Raw genomic sequence first — 22,323 nt, 5'->3', positions numbered from 1 at the left:
TATGCCACTGGACAGAGAAAGGCTGGATGTTTTGAATAATTTCCACTGTTTGTGCTAAGCTTAGCTAACCATTTACTGCCTCCTACTACATATATGACAAAAAACTGCAACAGTTTATCTATGTATATATTTGGGAGAGAGACCTGCGGCAAAGGGTCATGAGCAGGAGTCAAACCCACAACCGCTGCATTGGGGAACTATAGCCCCATTCATGGGACGCCTGTTCAATGAGGTGAACTATAGGGGCACCCCAAAAACTGCAAAAGTTTAACTCACAGAAGCAAAATGTTAACTTTTGCTTTCATAACAGCGCCATTCCTGGGTCATTATCTTAAAACAAAGTAAAATACAGTCTCTTGTTGTAACAGCAAATCAAATTATGCCATCATAATAGGTTATATTAATGAATTAATAATTGAGATATGTTGCTTTTATGTAATAATGAGAATAGTTCATCTTCCAAGATAAAGTGAACTAGTAGAAATTGGCTTAGCTTTTGAACGCATATGAAGGAAGAATAGGCAGTTTCTCTTTGTTACCAAAAACACTGTGTGCACTTTGACTGATGACTGACCTGATGGGCGTATTTGGAAAAGCCTTGTAAGACAACAAAAGTCAAATAGAGTGAATGTTTTTGATATTCTGCATTCACCCGCATACACGCGTGTCAGCACTGCTTGGATTATGAGGTTCAGAGTTCTTCATGTCACTCAAGCTCTCTAAATGTCTCCCATTATACCGGCTTGTGGGCACATACTGTGGGATTTGCATGCTGAGGGCCTAATTGTGTGAAGCGAGTCCCTCCGTTCTCCGCTCTCTCCTCCCCCGTCCAACCCAACCTACCACGTGTGGGAGGTACCAGTCAGTCAAGCAGTCAGGCTCAGAGGGATGCTGGCCTCCCAGGAGAATGGTATCGTGACACCCGAACGACACTCTTGCAGCTTCCCCGGCAGAAAAATCTGTGTTAAGCTCAAATGCAGATTCTTCATTTTATCAGCCCTGCACAGAGGATTGACTTTCCTAAAGTTGCTTGCGTGTGACAAATCAATTTGAGCAGCAGTGAAAAGGCGCCCTTCATGGGGCTGGGATTTGATCTGTAAATAGTTGGAATAACCTCATAAATGCAAGTATGGTGTCACATTTGCATTTATGATTTTAATGCTAAAATGGCTGCATTCATGCATGTAACATACTGATATTTGTTCGTCCTCTCCACACCAACCCTCCTGACTCAACCATATGCTTCCTCCTTTCAAGGTCTATGGTCAGGGTCAGGGGTCAACTCCATCAATGGGTAGAGTGTAATGTGACCCTGATTAAAAATATTTCTTTTCGCGCAAACACACTTGCTGGAAACAAACAGCACTAAGACACAAACACAGAGTATGACAGTATCATTACATCTGTACGTATCTGATCAATATTTATTAATAGTATTTACTATTAGCAATCTGCTCATTTGCACATTGTTTAACCTCAATCTTACTGAGGTTTCTAATTGCAGAAACACACACACACACACACACACACACACACACACACACACACAATTTTAGCTCTTTTATTCTTTATTACCTTTTTATTGTCTCATAGCTTTAGCTCAAAATGTAAGATGTAACGTGAGTATAAATTTCTGTTGAGTTTTATGATTTGCAATGAATTATTATTATTATATAGAAAAGGAAATAAATAGTATAGGCTATATCAAATTTATACAAAATATTTACTTCAGCAAGGCTCATGGCTGTATATCCAAACATCTAAAGCATTCTTGGAATCAAGCCTCCTTCTTCACAGCCCCAGGATGTTTTACCTCAACTCATGGTGCTTATGCTTGCATATTATTTCATGAATAAGACTTAAATTAATCATAGTAGCAAACAAATTATCCTTCTTTAAAAGCTGATTATCTTAGAAGACTCCCACGCAGAACAATAAATGGTTAACTGGATAACAGCAGAACCTCTGAACTGGTGCTCAATGGAAACATTTCAGTTCAATCCTTGGTAACTGCAAAATTACTTTAAAGCAGCGCTACATATTAACAATGGGCACAATGAGGCAGTGCAATGTAAGCATGTTGCAAATAGTAAAAAATGTATTTTATAATTAAATTAAAATTCCATTTTTTCACCTCTGTGGCACTTTTTAGCATCTTTAAGCTTACTGTTTTGATTTTATGGCTCATGACTGTACTGTATTAATTTGTTTACTGCAAACACCTATTTTTACCAGAAAATATATAAGACTTGAATTATGCTAAAAAGCCGAGCATTAAATGATAAGGACAAAGCTAACAATAGGGTTGGTGAACAACAACAACAAAAAATCTTCTCCAGCAAAGTGTTTGTCACATCAAATATTACAGTTTAAACTCATCTGCTCAAAAAAAAAAAAAAAGAAAGAAAGAAAAACTGTTTTACCACACCTTTAACTATGTGTGCATTCAAAAAATTGATTTTTTCTGATAAGAACCTCCACTGTGTGACTGCCTCTACCCCTCCAGTGATCGATGCCCCCAGCCAGGTGGACGTGCGTGACGTGACCGACACTACGGCGCTGGTGACTTGGTTCCAGCCCGTGGCCGACGTGGATGGGGTCAGCGTCTCCTACGGGCCCAGCTCTAACCCCGCTGATCGCAGTGTGGTGGAGCTGTCCTCCACTGACACCCAGTACCACCTGGGAGGCCTCGTCCCCGACACACAATATGAGGTGTCCCTGACAGCTCGGAGAGGGGACCATGCCAGCATTCCTATCTATGAATCTTTCCTTACAGGTAAAGTAAAACAACTTGATGTGCTGAGTTTTTCAGATCCCCGCAAAAAAGAATGCCCCATAATATACATAACTGTCTTCCAGATGAAACCCAGTCAGCCATTAACTGTTTATTACAGCCAGGTTTAATGAGCTGCTATGCTGTGTGTCAGCTGAGGGTGGTGGTGAGGTGGGAGCTGGACCACACATGCTTTACTTATGGCTATATGTTTACAAGGAGGACTTCCTGCTGATGTGTGTACCTGGATGTGTGTGTTGCTTGAGGGCCCAATGTCCTCATAAGTATAGAAAGATGATTTGGTTTGGAGCCTGGTTCAGTGTGGAGGCTCTTGCTGGCTCTGGTCTTCCCTCAGTTGCTCTGTATGTCTCTTTAACACCTTTTTTAAAAAAAAAAGTACAGAAATCTTCCCCCCACAAGCATTTGTGCAGTCTCTTTCTGATTGTAGACACAGCACTTAGTGTTACCTGCACATCTTGTGATTACATTTTTAGGTTTTTGCATTAAATCGTCTTCTTCTAATTTGCTGGGGCTGCTAGTCTTGGACAAATTCGCAGTGGTTGAAAGTCTATGGCACTTGTAGATGATTTACCTCACAGTGGAATGATTTATTTAGAATAATTTGGAGCTATTTTTAAATCCCTTGTCAGATACATTGCCATTTACAACCTTTTCACTGTCAGCGGTTTAAGTAAGACAGATTCCACCTGTCACTCCCTGATGCCAGTGGTACACTTTCTGTGTCTGCCAGTAGTCAGGGTCGCTAGGGTCTGCATCATGAAAGATTTGCCATCTTCCTAAGTCTGCAAGAGTCTGCATAGACCCCTCTGTAGAAATTCTCATGCAGCCCAGATTTGTGTCTGTGTGTAGACTAAGATACAAGGGCTGTAGTACGCATGCTTAGCAGTAGCATGCATGTGCAGAATATGTAGATGTGCACGTATGGAATAGAACCAAGGTGCAACCTCTTAACAAGAGTAGGATGAACACCTTTGAATATAATACAAATAACATCACATCTAATGAGTGCACAAAACAAGCATCCAAAATACTCGTACTTTTTGGGAGCATGCTCAGTCGTCACACTCTAAAACTATTCTTTTTTTTTTTTCTATTAAATGTTTATATTAGAAAAGCAATATATGAAAAGGGTAATGTTTCTAAGCTGAGTTATTGGACTTTATTGATATATCTCTATTGCTATTTTCAGTCTACAATATATGCAGTGATGATTGTAGATAAACCTGATTTGTAAATTATGTCTGACAGTGAATTCATGTTAAATCACAAAAATAATTGAGATTTTAAAAGGAACTTCTGACTAGTCCAGGGTGTCTTCTGCCTTTTAGTCAGTTGGGATAGACTCCGGCCCCTCATGACCCTCTACAAGATAAAGTGGGCATAGCTAATAGATCAATGGAAAAGAGCTACTTTTGGTTTAGAAGATCAAGTTACATTTCGTTTGGGGTAGGGTTACAACTACTAAAGTCCATTTCTGTGTTGTAGACTTGGACGCCCCCAGAGATCTACAGACCGTGGAGCTGACAGACGAGAGCATCACTCTGGAGTGGAAGAACAGCCAAGCACACGTGGACAACTACCGCATCAAGTATGGACCTCTGTCTGGAGGCGAGCACGGAGAGCTGCTGTTCCCTCCAGGACCCAAGGAGTCCACCCAGGCCAAGATCACTGGTACCGCATCCCAGAGTCACACTCACACACAAACATCCAGCCAAACTAATGTCATTACCGTCCAATAAGTTAGCATTTTTCCAGCTGCAGTAGCATTAACTCAACGTCATCACACATGCTTTCCTCACCGCTTTCAACGCATTTTAAAATTTTCTTCAATCAGTGGATGACATTTGCTCATTGGTCAAGGAAACACAGTACACACAGGTTATGCACCATTTCTACCATTCATGTAGCCACAGAGTCCAAATTGTGCAGATTCATTTTATTTGTAGAATTTTTATTCAGTAATTTAAATGCTGCTCATAATCATACATTTATTATGAGTTAACAAATATTTTTTAGTGCTTGGCGCAGTTGGTAGCACTGTTGCCTCGCAGCAAGAAGGTCACCAGTTCGCGTCCCGGTGGGGGCACCGGAATCTTTCTGTGTGGAGTTTGCATGTTCTCCCCATGCGGGTTCTCCGGCTTCCTCCAACAAGGTCCAAAAACATGTTGAGGTTGATTGGTGATTCTAAATTGTCCGTAGGTGTGAATGTGAGTGTGCTTGGTTGTCTGTCTCTAAGTGTAGCCCTGTGATAGACTGGTGACCTGTCTATTGCGGTGGGGATAGGCTCCAGCCCCCCTGCGACCCTAGTGAGGATTAAGCGGTGTATAGATAATGGATGGATGGATGAATCCTGTGAACCTTTAATCACACCAGCTCACACATTTGAAACAATGTAACCTTTTACAAAAACAAACACTGTAAGAACAGAACACTCATCAGATTTCCAACTTTCTTAGGATCATTAAACTAACCATGTGTGACACGAGTTTCTGTCAGGAAATTTAATCAAATCTAACCTTAAAATGATGATACCTAGATAGGGAGGTCGAGAGTCAAACAAATTACACATTATCAATAAAATAAACACAGAATGGTTAGACAGTCATAAAGGAGCAGCAAGTTGTTGAAAGAAACATCCAGCATGGTGAAATATCTTTCTGGAGTTAATGTGCGCAGAGCCACCATTTTTCCAGTACTGGTACCATCTGTGGGCACTTGGAAAACAGTAACACGCAATTTTTCTTTTAATTTCTGAAAAAAATAAGGATTTATGGTATATAGCTTAATTATACTGCACAGAAGCCATTTGTGTGCTCTGTGTGCTTTTGGCCATGGTTGTGCTGTTTCCATAGAGGTGAAAGACTTTATATTGTACTGAAAAATGAGCCCATAGTTAGGAAAAATGTGACGGGGGGGGGACCCACCCAAGACTGCTTTGAGTTGAAAGAGTTAATACAGCTTACTGCAGTCATCAATTATAGCTTTACAATCAATAAAGCCAGTGGTTACAACTTATCGATTCTTGATTAAGCAGTGCTTCATTAAAAAATGTAACCAGGGATTTTTTTCTACCTGGCAATCCACATGGCGTTCTTATTGGTGGCTTAAAACTGATATATAACAGTCATCAGTAAATGTTTGTTAGCCAGTTATAAAGCCGTTAATGCTTTTCTGTTATCTGAGATGCTTCATTAGGAGAGCTGCACAAGAGTTGTTTTACTGTGTAGACTCGCTTGTTTTCATTCTTTTGCTGCTCTGCGATCACATTGTCTCATTATCACTTTACATCCAAATGACACAGCTGAAAAGCTTCTGTGGAAAAAAAAAAATACAGTGTGAAGTGTTTATTCTCCTAATTCTTGGGGTAAGTGTTTGTGGTGCGCCCTGTTAAATGGTCAGTGTTATTTTCAGCCAGCTCATTCTCCAAAATTGGTCGCCTTTGTTTTGTGTCGTGAAATGTTTGCCAGTCTACAAAAGGCCTACTTTATTAGAAAACCACCCAGGAGGGGTTTGGCATTCAGACATTAAATGGAATAACACTGTCGCTTGTTTCACTGCGAGGTTTTGCTCAAACAAAAAAAGCGGTCGTGTTTTCATCTTTCTGCACCGCTGACATTAAAAAGCCATGCTTTGAGGCGGATGTCTTTTTTTTTCTTGGTTTGTTTCTGCACTGTGTGCTGCAGCATGGCAGGATTAAACACCATGAGAAACACACAGAAAAAAAACCTTCCAAAAACAGGCTAGTAGTGTCTTTGTCTGGACCAATTCTTTGTCCTTGGGAGGCCCATCCCATGAAAATAAAGCACTGTGTCCATTCAGCTGACGTCCCCCTCCGCTCCACACACACCTCAGCACTTCTTTCACACACTTATTATCTGTAATTGCCTTCACGCTCGTGATTTTATTGATAATGAGTTTCCTGGGCATTAGGTGTAATTTCATGCTGCAAGACTCTGTGTGCGATGACCTCTGTGGGAGTTAATAAAGGAATTAGAGGCGATCAGACCGAAAGAGGGCTTAATTGTGGAGACCAAAGGGCCCCTGGAGCCTGCTGTATCATAGCAAGTAGTGTTCCTGCTCTGCGACAAGGACCCTATAGATCCATCAATGCAAATACAGCGCTGATGTTCCACGGTGAGCACAGGCTCACCATGAAATGCAATTAGGCTACAATCTATTGTGCAATCAAGCCACAAGAGAGCGTTTTTTGTGTTTGCCATAGGCACTGGAGCCATTAGCTGAAACAGCTGGCCACTTGACTATAGGGGCTCCCCACCGTTCATTTGTCGACACCTCAGTGGAATTGTACAAACACAACATGACATAGCTTTTTATCTCTGTATCACAGTGCTTTTATGTTGCCCTGTTCCGCAGGCCTGAGACCTGGCACAGAGTATGGGATGGGTGTGACGGCGGTGAAAGATGAGCGGGAGAGTCTGCCCACGACCACCAATGCTGTAACTGGTGAGATACTTCCACTTACTGTAAAGTCACGTTATATTTTTTCCACAGTTTTTGTCACACATACATATTCTCCTTTTTTGATTTTACTGTCATTCATATTACCATGAGTTTTGTTATGATGTGTATTTTATTGATATTACTATTTAGTAAACACTGCCTTTCCTCTAATCAGAAAATAACTGAAAACAAAATTCTTAAAAAGTAAAAAACAAACAAACTTTTATATACTGTCAGTGTAATGTATACAGGGTCCTGTTTGTCCTATATTCTGTTCCTCAGTGTGCCTTCAGACTTTGTGTCATTCACTCAGATTTGATACTGAACTGTTGTAAGGTTGCCAGTCAGCCCTGTGTCTCAGATAAAATGTATTCTCAGTTACTTTTTGGGAAAACTATGTTTTCTCCAATTTGTATGAGACATATGACAAATATGTGTCAAATCAACATAGCGTTGCCATTTATTGTATTGCTTTACCCGCCTTCTCAGCCAACAATCCATATCATAGACGTAGTGGGACTTGTCATTGTGTTAACTCAAAAATGGAGGAAAAACTTCAATAATGTTGTAAAAGGGTGGTATTTAACCGAAGCATGATGTTTTCCTAAACCCAACCACACAGTTTTAGTGCCTAAACCTAACCAAACTGCACATAAAAAAACCAAAAGAAAACAACAAGTAAAAATGACATGAACCCGTGTGGGTCTGATCTGTTCATTCCATAACAATAAGATTTAAAACACATGTAACCCGGGTTTCTATGAAAAGAAATATTATCTTCCATTTAAACACAATCAAAGTGAAATCATTTTCAACCGCTCTGGACATGATTATTCTGTTTGCGACACCACTTGACAATTTGCATCTAATGGTGTCTTTCTATCAGTTTTTGTTGCCGGTAATTGCACGGCCTCTAAAATGAGCATGTCTGAACATAGTCACATTATCAGTTCATAGCACCAGTGTGCTTGATGAAGCCAGCTCATCAGAACAGATAATGTCTCATTCTGAGGAAGATGTTTCAAACCAAGCAGCCATTCCTGGGTGAATGAGCCATTTATGAAAAGATGGAGATTTCTAATCACTTAACAATAAATGTTCCCCCACCACTGCATAGGCCTGGATTATAACTGAAGCCTTCGCTGACTACTATCTTTATTACCTCCATAGTTTTTAAGGCTTTGTGTCAGCGTATTAACTCCTGGCTTAGAGAGAGACACCCCTTTATGGGATTTTATACTTCAGAATTTACAGTTTCTTAACCTTCTTTGCTGCATCTGTGGATTGTGAGTTTTTTCCCTGAGATTTGTGCAGGTTGCTGCTCAGTCGTCTTGCTCAGAATATCTTTTCTCAAACACTGTGTCCACTGTTTTTTGTCAATTCAACTCTTTTTTTCCCCTTAACCCTTCCTAACGGCCCTGTTCTTCATCTTCAAATCAAACTAAAAACAACACAGGAGGCACTTGAAAGATGAAAAGTAGATATTTAAGTGTAAAATGAATTTTAGTCTTTCAAATCAAAACTCTCCACCTCTCTACCTCACCAGCCCTGGATGCTCCCAAAGACCTGACTGTAGCGGAGGTGACTGAGACCACCATGATACTGGAATGGAAGCGCCCCCTGGCCAAACTGGACTCCTACAAACTGGTCTACATTTCCGCCGACGGCCACAGGGCTGAAGACGTTGTTCCAGGCAGCTCTGAGTCTCACACCCTGAGGGCTCTGACACCCGGCATGCTGTACACCATCAGCATCACTGCAGAGAGGGGCCGCAGGACCAGCGTACCCGCCACCATCTCAGCACCCACAGGTCAGCGCTGCCACAAACATGCTCCTGAAAGTCGTGTTCCCAACTACACAGCAGTGCCTTGTCTGACATTTCAGAGTGTCTGAAATGTCTGGCAGGAAAGAATGCAGGAGAGAGGAAGCGGAGAAATGTTTATGTTATCCTGTTGGCATTTATTCCAACATGATAATGCTGACATTTCAGATTGATGGCAGAGTCAATGCTAAATCAGAGTGTACAGTTTTCTATGCTTAACTGGAGGTTTAAAAAAAAAACTAAAAAAATTATTTTCTCACTGAATCTAGCGGTATGTTTTCATGCAGATAGTTTTGAAAAGACCATCCTGGTTACCTTTGATAACCTTAAACCTCTCCACTACATCCACAGTTTTCAGTGAAACTACAAAAAAACAAAAAAAAAAGGGGGGGATTGATAATTTAGCACATTTCAGCACATCCGGTTTTGCTTTTACAATTCACAGCATTACCACTGATTCAGTGTCACTGTTAAATGTTTGTTTCTAGCTGCATTAAGTAACAATTTCAGCGAAACACTGAATGACCTTAGTGTTTGCATGGTGCCTGGATCCCAACACAAGACAGATGATGTTAGCTAGCAGCTAGCTAGTGACACATTTAGCAGCTAATGAGTCAGACGGTCAGTAAACCAAGAAGGAGAGTGACTATTGGATTTAACATTTGTCAGGCTTACAGAAAGTTTAACAGCAGGTAATGCTGCTTTGTGTCTGTCTGCTGGCTAATATGTTGTCCATGTCAACTTCATAGAAAGCCAAAGTCTTGACACCACGTCCTGCTGTGCTACCTTCAGTAGCTCCATCAGCATTTCTTTCATGTCTTGAAAATATTCTACAGTTTTATTTCCATTACAGCGATTTCTATAAGAAATGTAAATCCTTGTTATTGCATAGAAACAAACACGTTAAATGTGTCATAGTTTGTTTCATCCACATCCATAAAAGTCACGTCATTGCAAAGTCATTTTTTACCATTTACATTATTTGTTCCTCTGAACTAACCCATACCTCTTGACTTGCTAACTAGTCAAGACCTGCCCCCATGTTGCAAAAAAACAAAAAACTCCTGAAAACAAGCCAGTGAACTTTAGATGACAGACCACTCAACGCTAGCTCCTTAGCTTAGCAGTGCTATCCTGCACTCAGACATTAAGGCCATTTCATGCTTTCTGCATGACCGGTAAAGACTATGAAAGTGGACTGTGGACACTTTAATCGCTAATACAGTAGAAAAACACACAGAGCTCCTGTACATGTTTCTGAAAAGTTGTGACTTTGCTGTTTTTACAAGATATAGCAGCTGATTACAGATGGGGCTGTAGCCTGGTGTCAGTGTGATTATCTCTGAGATGTGCCAGGCACAGTGGACGCACAGAGGATTTCTGCAGAATTTAGAACTTATTAGAACTAGAACTGAGTTATTAGAATTAGAACTATATTTGGACCCCATCAGTAGAAAGCATTTACAAATCAAAGCGGCTTCAGCAGCTACAATTTAAATTACAGCTGTTTTAATGATGAATTATAAAGGTGTGGATGACGGAGAAACTCCTTGTACAACCCCGCTTTGTAATAAGCATTTGTTTAAGTACCATTTGTTACTTGCGGTACACTGCGATCCCAAATTTTGGACTGCACACAAATGTCCACATAGAGATCAACACGTGGCACTCGGAGGGCCTTGGGTGAATGACAAAAATTAAATCACAAGTACTTTTACGGACACGTGGTCCTGAAACGCATGAATTGGTCTTAATGCGCCTCTTCCTCTGGGCTATTGGCCACCTCAGTACTCCTGAAACCTGTGGTCGCTTATTTTGGCCGAGGCAAGGCCCTTTCGAATGTTATGTCACTTAAAAATATCTCAAAATCTGACCAGATAAACACAAAACTATCTGCATACCACTACAGTTAAATGAGATTTTCGCTCAGGACAAAACTTGGCATGTGAGACATTGAGTATCTTTAGCCCACTGTTTCCATGAGAGTTCTAGCTGGTGGTACAGGGATAGAGAATAAGAGAAGTTTTCATTAACCATAGGTCCATTTTTTTGTCCTTCAGTACTGCAGCCAAACCGAGGCAATGAATTGAATTCATTGTTAGCTCCTCAATGTAAGTCACTGTGTCTCTACCCCCTCCTTCCCCATCAAGGCTCATTTATAGCATGTGGGATTATTTTTCTTTTTTCCCCATTTCTTTCTTTTTTTTTTTTTAAACTAAACATGAGAAGACAAATGAGGTGACTGTGGCATATTTTTTTGTGCTGCGGCCAGGGTGCCTTCAAGCCAAATATTTCTAAAGTAAATCTTCCAGTTATGCAACGAGTGCCCATTAAACGCATGGATGTGGGCAAAAATTGATATGGCATGAAGGAAAGGTTTGTAAGCTTCAGAATAACTGTCTTTTGTTGCATTTATTTTTTGGGGGATTGCACGCTGCCAAGAAGAAGAGATATACACTTCTGTGTGTGTGTGTGTGTGTGTGTGTGTGTGTGTGTGTGAGGGTGGATGTGTGTGCACGTGCATGTTGTCTCCTCTTTATGTCCACTTGTGTGTGTGGTCATGTGTGTCACATATGATTGAGAGGCTGAGGAGCTAAAAAGACGAAGATAGAGTGAACATTTGGGGGGTGTTCTTGTTGTGTGTGTGTGTGTGTGAGGTGGGGGGATTGTATGGACATGTGTGAACCCTGCACAATGTTCATTCATGTGATAATTGTTGGCGTGAGCCCTGCTCCCCTCTGGTTTTGTGCGATTTGACCACGATGAACTGTGGGTCTGTCAGATAATAGGCCACATGCTGGGACTCCTGTTAAAACATTGTCTCCAAAATCAGCAGCCCACTAATCCACAGCCTGGCCGATCCGCAGCCTTTATCGTCTCCAGACACGTAGCGCAATACACAGATCACACTCGTTTCGCAGGAGGGGCTGAAGGAAAAAGGAGGGGTGGGGTGGGAAGACCGGGGCTTCTGCTTGTACCTGACAATCACTGAAAAGGATTAAGATCAAGAATTTGACATCAAGTGTTTCAGAGAAGAGTCGCTGCAGTGACCTGCTGAGAGACATAATGCGCTTCTAAAAATTAAGATAATGCTGAAACAAAACAATGTAATTAAAATAGGGAAATCAGCAGATACAGGATTGGATTGCCCATAATTTAAACTAATGAGCTTACTGGAAGAGTTAGGCTCAGAGAACAATGACAACAGGCTTACAGCAGTCCCAACGTTCAAAGTGCATATTTGTACAACTGAAAACATTGAACAACCAAACCCAAAGGCTAATGCTGTAATCAGCTATGCAAAAAAGCTGTACAAAGTATGTTGTGTGTTTGATCAGCAGCACATAACCAGCGTTGCCATGTTGAGATTTTCCACAAACTGCCAATTTCTCTCAAAAACAGGATCAGATCTCAGATGTCAACCATCAAATCTCAACACACAGACATGATACAATTTCAGTGCAACATACAGATCCCCAGGATATCAATATGTCTGATGAATATCACACATAAATGTCCATAGACACTCCTAGATATCACAAAAAGAGAGGCTCCATGAAACTCAAGAACTTCCAAGTTTCTAGGTTTTTGTCAGCATGAAAGTAACCCAGGGACAGTTGTCAGCACTTCCTATAGTAAAAACAAAAGACAAACTGCTTAAAGAAACTTAAACACACTTTATTTTTACATATATTTGCAAATACAGACCAAAAAACTGGGTCCTAGATTATAGCCTGCAGGGTAACTAACTAAATCCATTGCAACATTATATTTTGTTTGCTTTGTCAATATTAAGAGTTTTAATGTTTAATGTAACATTATCCAAAAATATTGCATATAGCCTCAGTGTATCTTGAAAAGCCATGACAACTTAAAACACTGCAGGCAGTTTATACGTTTACAGATTGCCATCAGTTTGGTCCTTGACTCATCGGACTTCAAGGTTATTATAGTGCATGAGCTGTGAGCGCGGTAAACAGAGAACAGAAAGCATGAACAAAGCAAGATCATTGTCCTGCATGCATTGACATGATCTATGCTGCAGTTTGCAAACATAAAGACACTGCCTGGGTCGCAGGTTTGAACCCGACTCAGAAGACTATCGCCCTGAATGAATGAGTGTGTATCAAATGGAAGATATCAGAATGAGAACATGATATCTCAGGGGACCATTTGATTTTGTCATGACACACATCTGTAACTGCATGAACTGGTTTTAAAGCGTCACTCAAATAATGCATTTAAAAAAAGACATTCCCATTACCCCCACAGTGATGCTCATCTAGCCTTGGAGATACGTTTTGATCCATCTCCGAGATTTCACTGAAATGGAGCTAAATACAATTTTGGTGTGGCGAAGGACAATTTATTAGCAGCATCTGGTTTTTTTTGTGTTTTTTTTCCGAAACAGCATTCCTGCTGGCTCTTCGACCTTGCTGCGGTTTGGGTGTTTTTGTTTGTTTTGTGCTTTCTACTGAACAAATGAGAAACCACAACATGAAAAGACAAATGAACTGGGTGGAATATTTCTCACTCTACAAAGAAATGAAGAAATTCCTATGAAAACTAGTAGCATGTTGAATTTTTAAATGTCTTTTTAAAGGCAAGAAGCAACCACAAATTAAATTCACAACACACAAAAATACCATGCAAGATGGCAAACGTCCCACTTGAGGATCTATAACTGTAAAAGCCAAAAGATCATGATACAAAAAAGAGCCTATAACAAATCAGGATAAATAAAAACATGTTTAAATCATAAAGTTAACTGTCTCTATACACATTTTCAACTTCAAAATCAGATTAAACAGCCAAATTAGTAACATGTTAGAAAAAAATAAATAAAAATAAAGGTCAGAAACCACCACAAATTCAATTCCATTCATCTCCAGTTTCAGTGGAGCACAAGCTTAAACCTTAAAAGTGGACTTTGTTAAACCTGGGCTCAATTAAACTGGAACTAGTCAGCATGGCGAGGTATGAAACTGTTGTTCTTTGTCATTTAGTATTGAATAAAAATGTAGTTTCTCAAGTGGCAAAGACATACTTCAATTGTAACGCTTGCCAAAAGCTTTCCAATTAACGTTTTTTTTTTTCCCATTTGTACTGTAATTACAAACAGAAAATGGTAAATAGTTTGCACTTATATAGCGCTTTTATCCAAAGCACTTTAAAATGTGTTTCTCATTCATCTATTCACACACACATTCATATACCAATGGTGACAGAGCTGCCATGCAAAGTGCTGCCTGCCACTGAGAGAAACTTTGGGTTCAGTGTCTCGCCCAACGACACTTCGACTGTGGAGGGGCTGGCAATCGAACCGCCAACCTTGTGATTGAAGGACAACCCGCTCTACCACCTGAGCCACAGCCACCCCGAAATTATATATATTAATTAAAATGACATTTTAGCTAGCTTTTTGTTAACTTTTTTTTTTTTAAATAATTTTATTTTACTTACTTATATATTCATTTTCTACCTAGAAGCTAGGTTTCTCTTTACTTTCCCCAAAGAGTAGTCTAGAACTTTTTGATAATGAAAGAAATCCCTTCTAAAGAACTTGAACCAAATACATTTTTTTTGCCTTCCTATTTAGTATTTATCTGGAGTTGGCAAACATTTTTAATTGGTTTACAAAATACTACAACTATAGCTTTTTAGTTAGCTTATTTTTTTTTAGCTAGCTGAAAAGTTAGAGTTTAGCTAATTAAACTGATATTTTAGCTAGCTTTCTGCTAAATTCTTTAACATGAAGCTAGAATTTCCCATTGGTGCCCAAATAGTAGCTTCAAACTTAACAAAAATATACAGTTTGCTACTTTAAGCCCATAAAATAATCAGTAATGTCACAGATTATCCGGTAAAACTAGACTGAGCGATAGTTGATAAATACAAATATGTACAAATGTATACCAATATGTCAACAAATGCATTAGCCATGTCATATAATGTTTTCATACAACTACATTTGTGACAAGCTATCCATTTAGGGATTATATATTGGTTTTAAGGGCTAAATAAGGCATATTAAAGCAACATATTACTGTTTTTAGTTTGCTTCCATCTGCAGCACTGACTCAGATCCTACCTACATTACACGGGCAGAAGCTCATCAGACACATGCACTAAATGTGTTTTACCTTGCGTTGTCCATTTGAGCTCTCATAAGCAATGACCAGTTGATTTCAGCAAACACTCACTCCCTCAACCCACATCACAATCCTATTGTGTACATTCCATTTACTCTCCACTCTGCCATACAGTGAAAAGAGGATAATAGGGGCCTTGATGTTTACCTGTGCCATCTATCTCCGTTTCTTTCTAATCTGCTGTCTGAATGCTTGCACACACAATAGACTCCAATTACAGGCTGCTGCACATTGCTCTGCATGGCCTCCCCATAGGTTTGAAGTGGACAGCGTACTTCTGCCGCACTGGCCGGGCTACGCTGCACCCTCAAATGTTAATGGCTCATTCAAAGCCATTAATACGCACAAGCTGCATCAGCATGTCTGCCTGCCGCTTTCTGTCTTTACGCTTTCCCACTTATATGGTAATATAGAGGAGATGGCTATAAGCAGCCATTGATAATGAGGCTGTTTGTTCTGTCTGGCCCTTTGTAGTGGAAATACGGGAATATTTCTACTCCAGACAAAGTGAATGTCTTTTCTCTTTTCTCCTGACAGCAAAGGAAATGACTGAAATACACGTAAAAGATTGTCTGTGTTGAATCCTATTCTACAGACGACTCCTCCATGTTGAGCAGGAGCTCTTGTCTTGTTTGTTTTATATGTTCCACATGTTTATTATTGTGAACCAGAGAGGTTCAATGCACCATTTTTGAAGAATCATTGAATGTGTGTGTGTGTGTCAGTGAGTGTGTTGTAACTTTTGACTGACATATGGAGCCCAGTCTGGGTATTTCTTTTTTTTAAATGTTCACACTTGCAGTCCATTCCTAGTCACTCAAGTTTCAATCCAAAAGGTCCAACAGTGGCTTTGAAACTTGAACCAGTCTAATCGTTTGTGTTCACTCTGTATGTTGTTGATGTGTTTGTCATCACCTAGAGGAAGAGAAGCCCGTGGTGACCAACGTCACTGTCAGCGATGTATCATGGGACAGCTTCCTCCTGTCCTGGTCTGCTGAGGACGGGGCATTCGAGGCCTTTCTGATCGAGGTTACCGATGCAGAGACGGGTGCTGAGTGGCAAAACCACACGGTGCCCGCCGATGCTCGCAGTCTCGTCATCACTGGCCTGTCCCCCACCACCTGGTACAGAGCCAATTTGTACGGGGTGTACAGGGGGGTCCTCTTAGACCCTGTCTTTGCAGACACCATTACAGGTATCAACGCCGTCAACACTGGGGCCTTGTTCTCTCCTTTGCTTCCTTCTTCTTCTGCTGCACACAGTGAATTAACCAGTGCTTCTCCCTGCAGACGTCCTACATGACACTTACTTGCAGTTGTCAAATGGTGTTTGTCTATTCATAGAGCTCTTGTGTGGCTGTTCACCACTGTCTTTATGTGTTAAATTGACGCTGATAGGTGTTATGGAAACACTTGGTCTTGTGCCTTTTTATGCTGTCGGACTCTTTTATTCAAAAATAAGCTGTTTGGAAGAAAGTTCAATAGATTTTAGGAATATTCTAAAAACAAAACATGCTCTTGGGAAAATGGAAGCAAATAATTGGAAGCAGAACAATAACTGAGCCTGGCTTTTTGTATGTGGTTACACAGACTTTCTTCTGACGAATCTTTGAGATTGAAACTTTTCCTGTGAGGATGAAGATAGCTTGTTTTGTACATCCTCATCATGGGGACATTTTTAAGGCAGCAGCTCAGTTTTCATTTTCTGAGCACAAGCTGTTTACCTTTGGCTTTGGAAGAACATTTCAAAAAGGTGTATATAAAAAACCTACACATGAGCCAGTGTGGTGGAGGTTATACTTCACAGGGTAAATAAGATCCCCTCGCCTTTCAGATAGCATGTACAGTCCAAATCCCCAAACAACACCCCCTCATCAGCCATCTATCATGCACGTCTCCCTCCTTTGATGTGGAGGGGGGGGGATTGTGAAATTGGCTAATGCTCCGCTGCAACACCCGCACAAAACCCATTCAATCTATATTAGTCCAGCCACAGATCAACGTTTGATCGAGCTCTAAGCTGTCTGTCTGCCTGTTGGTACGAGTCCAGCCTGAAACAACACCTGGTCTGTTATGTGAACAGGCAGAAACACATAAAATAAAAGATCAGTGTGCTGTTTAACTGGGGAACAACAGGTGCACTGGTTTCCCCTCCCACTACACCAGTCACAGTCATTATCGGTGATTAACATGCTGTAAATCACAGTATGTCCCTGATAAGAAGGCTGTAAACAGTGAAACCAAAATCTGCCAATTATGCAGTTTAAAAAAAAAAAAAAGGATCATGACAACATAATACCAAACATCCTCACAGAGACCTTTTGAAAACTTTTTGCCCAGGCGAGAAGGTCAAAAATAACCAGTTACGGGTTGGTTGAGAGTTTTTTTTAATGTCAGCATCTATTCCAACATTATCATTCAGTATTTCACTGATGAGGATCAGTCAAGTGGAAGAAAGATGGGAGGACTGACAGAGGAAAAAAAAACCCTAAGGCGCTTTTGTCACTTTGTGTGAGGCCTCTCTTCTGTATGCATCCCCAGTTCCCTCAAGCCTGGACTGCGCTTCATTCTCATGCTGCCATTGCCCCTGGGCTCTGGTGCTGGGGTGCCAGGGGCTTCTGGGGCCACGCAGAATATGGCATGCGCTCAACACGGCCCATTGTCTGCATGCTAATGGCCTGGTGAAACCATCTTAACATTTTTCATTAGCATCACTTAATCCATAAAACATTCCAACTTGTGAATACAAGCACTGACTAATTTGATTATGTTATGCACGGTGGTCATCGTTGGTCTCCTGCTCGAAGGGAAAATAAAGTCCTCTGCTGAAAAGGGAGTGAGGAAACTTTGATTACCAGAGAGAGAGAGTTTTATACAACAAATGATTGATGGAACCACAAAGAGATGTGGACAGCGCCCAGAACAAGCTCGGCTCAGTTGCGATTCGTATCACCACAAGCTGCTCTCGTAAAGTTATCAGACGAGACTGGAACCAGGCCTGGGATTCTGCTTGCAGACCCCCTTTTCAGCAGGTTAGCTGGCGCCGGCGCGTACCTCCTCCAGTAACAGGCTCCTTTTTGTGTTGGGATTGTGTTCCCTCAGGTCCTGGGTGGGGGAGTGGAAGTGTAGGAGAGGTGGTGGTGGCGGTGGGAGGGTGAAATCAGTACCAAGCTAGCACATATTAGCTGATGGATGTGGCCCTCCCTCTCCTCCACTGACCAGCTAAAGCCGCCCGGCGGCTAATGAAGAGTGACAGCTCCCTGGGATTTGTCTGCTCTGCTTCTCATTTTCACCGCTTCTTCTCACAACACATGCCTCACGCTTTTTCCCTCACAATAAAAAAAAGGGTTCCAGGCTAGTTTAAGGACCCCTGAGACCCTCACATTTGGTGTAGTGTTTTAATGAGCAGTGGCACTGGGCTTTATTGAGCCTTTCTGAGCCCACTTATATCTGCTTCTATCCAGACTGCTTTAAAAGCTCTGTCCGGTCCGTGTATCCATCTGTGCTGCTACCGGAAGTTTCTCTGGCTAATTAGCTGCACTGGACTCATCCTCTGGAGAAGCAGAGCTTTTTCTCCAGCAGCTGTAGGCTCCTGCTGTCTCTCAGCCTCTCTTCCTATCACTGCCATTATTAGCTGCTGCTAATGACTGCTTAACTACTAGCTTTTAAAGCAGCACATGCACACAATCCCATCTGTATGCATATAGTTAGATGTCTGCACTGTACTGTTGAGTATTTGAACACCACTCTGAGTGAAGCAGCTGTTGTTTGACACAGCTTCTTTGCTTTGAAATTCCTCACAAAGTCAAGTTTAATTAGATGATTTGAAGAATCCACATGATTAAATGACATTCTTGCAATGAAAAAGTGAATTCACAGACAATTCTTAGCATAAAGTTCAACTTTGATGAACTATTAATCACAAATGTGTACCACTGATCATTGGCACCCGGTTTTGGCAATACTAGCCTTTAAGTCAGTGCTACTTAAACTAATAATTGTCTTCAATAACTTAATCTATGCTGTTATTTACTCATATCTAGTATCAGCATTGTTGAATCAAAATTCTCAAAAAGATAGTTTGATATCAAGATTGTATTCAGCACAGAACACTTGCTATTTCCATTTTGCAGTACTAAGGAGAACCACACCTCAAATGAAAAGTGCCATTCTTAAGTAATGTATTATTTTATTAAAACTTGCCAAAAATGATTCCTGGTCACAGTCACAATCTTGACCATTTATTTTTTAAAAATCCCATAACGCTAACCTTAACAGATCAGTCAGCTATGCCTACAACAGGTCAGCTGGATACCTTTGTGTGGCTCAGTCAGTGAGCCCCTGCTGTCTGGACTTCATTTCCTCCTTCTGTGTTGTATGTTGTTTTAAACCTCCTCATTCCGCTCTGAATTCAGACTGATACTCTCTTTTGCCGCCATGTTCTTCAAATGTTAAAACACTCTTAAGTTCTACAGAAGAGGAAAACTGACTCTCCCCCCCTGTCACTCAGAGACCGAACCGGAGGTACAAGCTCTCCTGGTCTCCGATGTCACCCCCGACAGCTGTAGGCTGGCCTGGACGGCTGAAGAGGACGCCTTTGACACCTTTGTCATAATGATCAGCCAGACTGAGAACCCAGACCAACCCAGGGAGCTGGTGCTGGGTGGTGAAGAGAGAAGCGCAGCAATAACAGATCTCAATGAAGACACCGATTACAAAATTGAGATCTTTGGGCTGATTTTGGGAAGACGCTCCAAGTCTGTAATCGAGGGGGTGAGAACAGGTACACTGTGAAAGGATGGAATCAAGAAGTTCAAGCTGTGAACTCGAACTCTGGAACCGTCTTGTTAGTGTAGTCAATGTGGAATGGTGTCATATCCTGTCAGTGTTGTCTTTGATGGTAACAGCATGAAAACACAGTCATTAATAGCTGTGTTCTAACATTTGTCCTCGATATCTCAGATCGTTTTGTCTACTAACTTGGTAACAAATCGTCACCGTATTTGTCTAAGGTGCCCTATGTGTTGGTGTGTTTTTTGTGTCGCTGGTCCTGAGTGGTTCCACAGTGAGCAGTGTAGCAGGCAGGACACACGGATGATAGTTTATGCGCTGCTGATCTTAACACTGCTGCCGGATCAGAATCAGACTGATATATGGCCTTACTGATATCAGCCTGCTCTTGAAATTATATTTGCCAGTCTGATAGGATGGGGATGAAGCAGCTACACTGATGATGCACTATCATTATAGAACTACACTGTTTTAAAGGAGAATCCCATAATGGTCTTAATGCTTTTCCAACCTGCAAAGTAGTGGTCTTGTTTAAATACACTGAATATCTGCACAAAAAAGGAACATCATTGTTGTAGCTTCACCCTCTCAGAAAAGGCCTGTAAAAACTCAGATAATCGGTCGACCTCCACTCAGGACATTTACACAGCTCTTTACTCTTTTCGTTGTGTCATCTCCGCCCGGTTGTCCTCCAAAATGTTGTGTTTGACTGCCTGGCCCCATGTGTCACTGTCTGTCTTTGTAAAGGAGGTGGTGGTGGGGGTGAGGGGGTGGTTGTCCGTGTCACATAAAACGGGTGTCTGTGCCTGTGTCCCCTGTCCTCCCCGAGGGTAAAGCTTTACTCTTGGGTTGCGTGGCGCATGTTTCACTTTTGTGTTGCCATGAAATGGGGGCAAGTTAATCTCCTCAGGTCTGTCACGCAAGATACTGTGGCTCACTGTTAACCGGGAAGGGTCTCTGAGCCCGGGCCTCCCCAGGCCTCCTTTGTCTGTCTACCTCGCTTTCTCTTTCGCACTCTTCCTTTCGCTCTGTTCTCAAACAAGTGCCTTTCACTGGTGGATCTGCTCTGGCTACAATAACAGAATCTGTGTGTGTCTGCTACTTAATTCTGTAGCAGGAAATTCTTACTAGAACATGCTGATGCCATGTATTTAGTGCCGCTTTCTTTATGTTCTGCTTATACAGTCCTCACACAGCTGAAGAGGCAGTACATATATTGACTAAATCTTTGTCTTTTTTTTGTCTGTTTCTGCCCCCATCTGCTGTTTCTGTCTTGTTTGTGCCAGACCTGGGCTCACCCAAAGGCATCCGTTTCTCTGATGTCACCGATACGTCCGCCACAGTCCACTGGGTCACTCCAAGAGCTCGAGTGGACAGCTACCAGGTCACTTACGTGCCTGCCCATGGAGGTCAGTGTCTTTATGAATTTGGTGAAACAGGGAAGCTGTAGACATTCATTGCTGCTGTGCCGCTTTGTTCCAAAAATCTTTAATGTCAAACTAAACTGTAAAGAAACAAGTAAGCATCAACAACAGAGTTCTAATAGTTTTACCCTTAAATATACTGATGCTTGCATTAAAAAAGAGAGTTTAAGATTAAAAGTCTTCCAATAAACATATTTCGTAAACTGAAACCAGCATAGGTTTCTATTCCAGTTTATCGGTGACTTTACCGCCAGTAAAGTCATTGATAGACACTCACTGCTTTGTAATTACTGTTCCTTAAATCAGTTTAATCCTTCATCAGGGGTCTTTTGTGCAGTGATAGACTGATGCTGCCCCCTGCTGACTACTTGTAGGAATTTCTTCTGAATGGAGGTAAAAATGAAAAATCATCAGGAAATTTAAAAAAAAAAAAACAACACAACTTGGCTCGACTTGTTTCAATATGTTTAGCCCCTCACATACAGTATCCACTGTAAATAATATCTGTTGTATGCACTAGAAATGTGTTCTATAATTTCTATTCAGACTTCACTTTCCTAAACTATTTCTGAACATACTGAAATCATTGGTAGGGTAACAACATTAATGTGATGGTTTTTGAAGTGAGTGTTTAGTTACATATATATTTGTATGTTTTTTACATAAGTGACCACTTTTAATATATCCAGTTATTTCCATTGTATTTTAATTTTTTAACATGTACAATGAGTTAGTACTTTCAAGAATCTTTTTGACTAAAAAGAAGCAACGTTTTAACCGTACCGGCTCTTCATCATCCACAAAAATAATGTACATTTGAAATAATCAATACATTACTAATTTCTCAAGAATTTCTTTTGAAATGCTATCAGAAGGGCAC

The 22,323-nt window shown here is 41.0% G+C and overlaps 1 protein-coding gene across 1 annotated transcript in view; it reads left to right on the top strand.

Annotated features, from left to right (window-relative positions):
* The window catches only part of tncb (tenascin Cb), a 57,676-nt gene that overhangs the window by 24,488 nt on the left and 10,865 nt on the right, over positions 1–22,323 (top strand). The window contains exons 7-13 of the mRNA XM_008280609.1: positions 2,507–2,776; positions 4,280–4,465; positions 7,169–7,258; positions 8,802–9,065; positions 16,149–16,424; positions 19,739–20,011; positions 21,306–21,428. Of these exons, the coding sequence (XP_008278831.1) occupies positions 2,507–2,776; positions 4,280–4,465; positions 7,169–7,258; positions 8,802–9,065; positions 16,149–16,424; positions 19,739–20,011; positions 21,306–21,428 (1,482 nt within the window). The remainder of the gene's footprint in view (positions 1–2,506; positions 2,777–4,279; positions 4,466–7,168; positions 7,259–8,801; positions 9,066–16,148; positions 16,425–19,738; positions 20,012–21,305; positions 21,429–22,323) is intronic.

This window comes from Stegastes partitus, unplaced genomic scaffold (assembly GCF_000690725.1).
Source record: "Stegastes partitus isolate 25-593 unplaced genomic scaffold, Stegastes_partitus-1.0.2 Scaffold202, whole genome shotgun sequence".
Taxonomy (NCBI): domain Eukaryota; kingdom Metazoa; phylum Chordata; class Actinopteri; family Pomacentridae; genus Stegastes; species Stegastes partitus.
The sequence above is the reverse complement of the archived record's forward strand: the minus strand, read 5'-3'. Positions and strand labels throughout refer to the sequence as shown.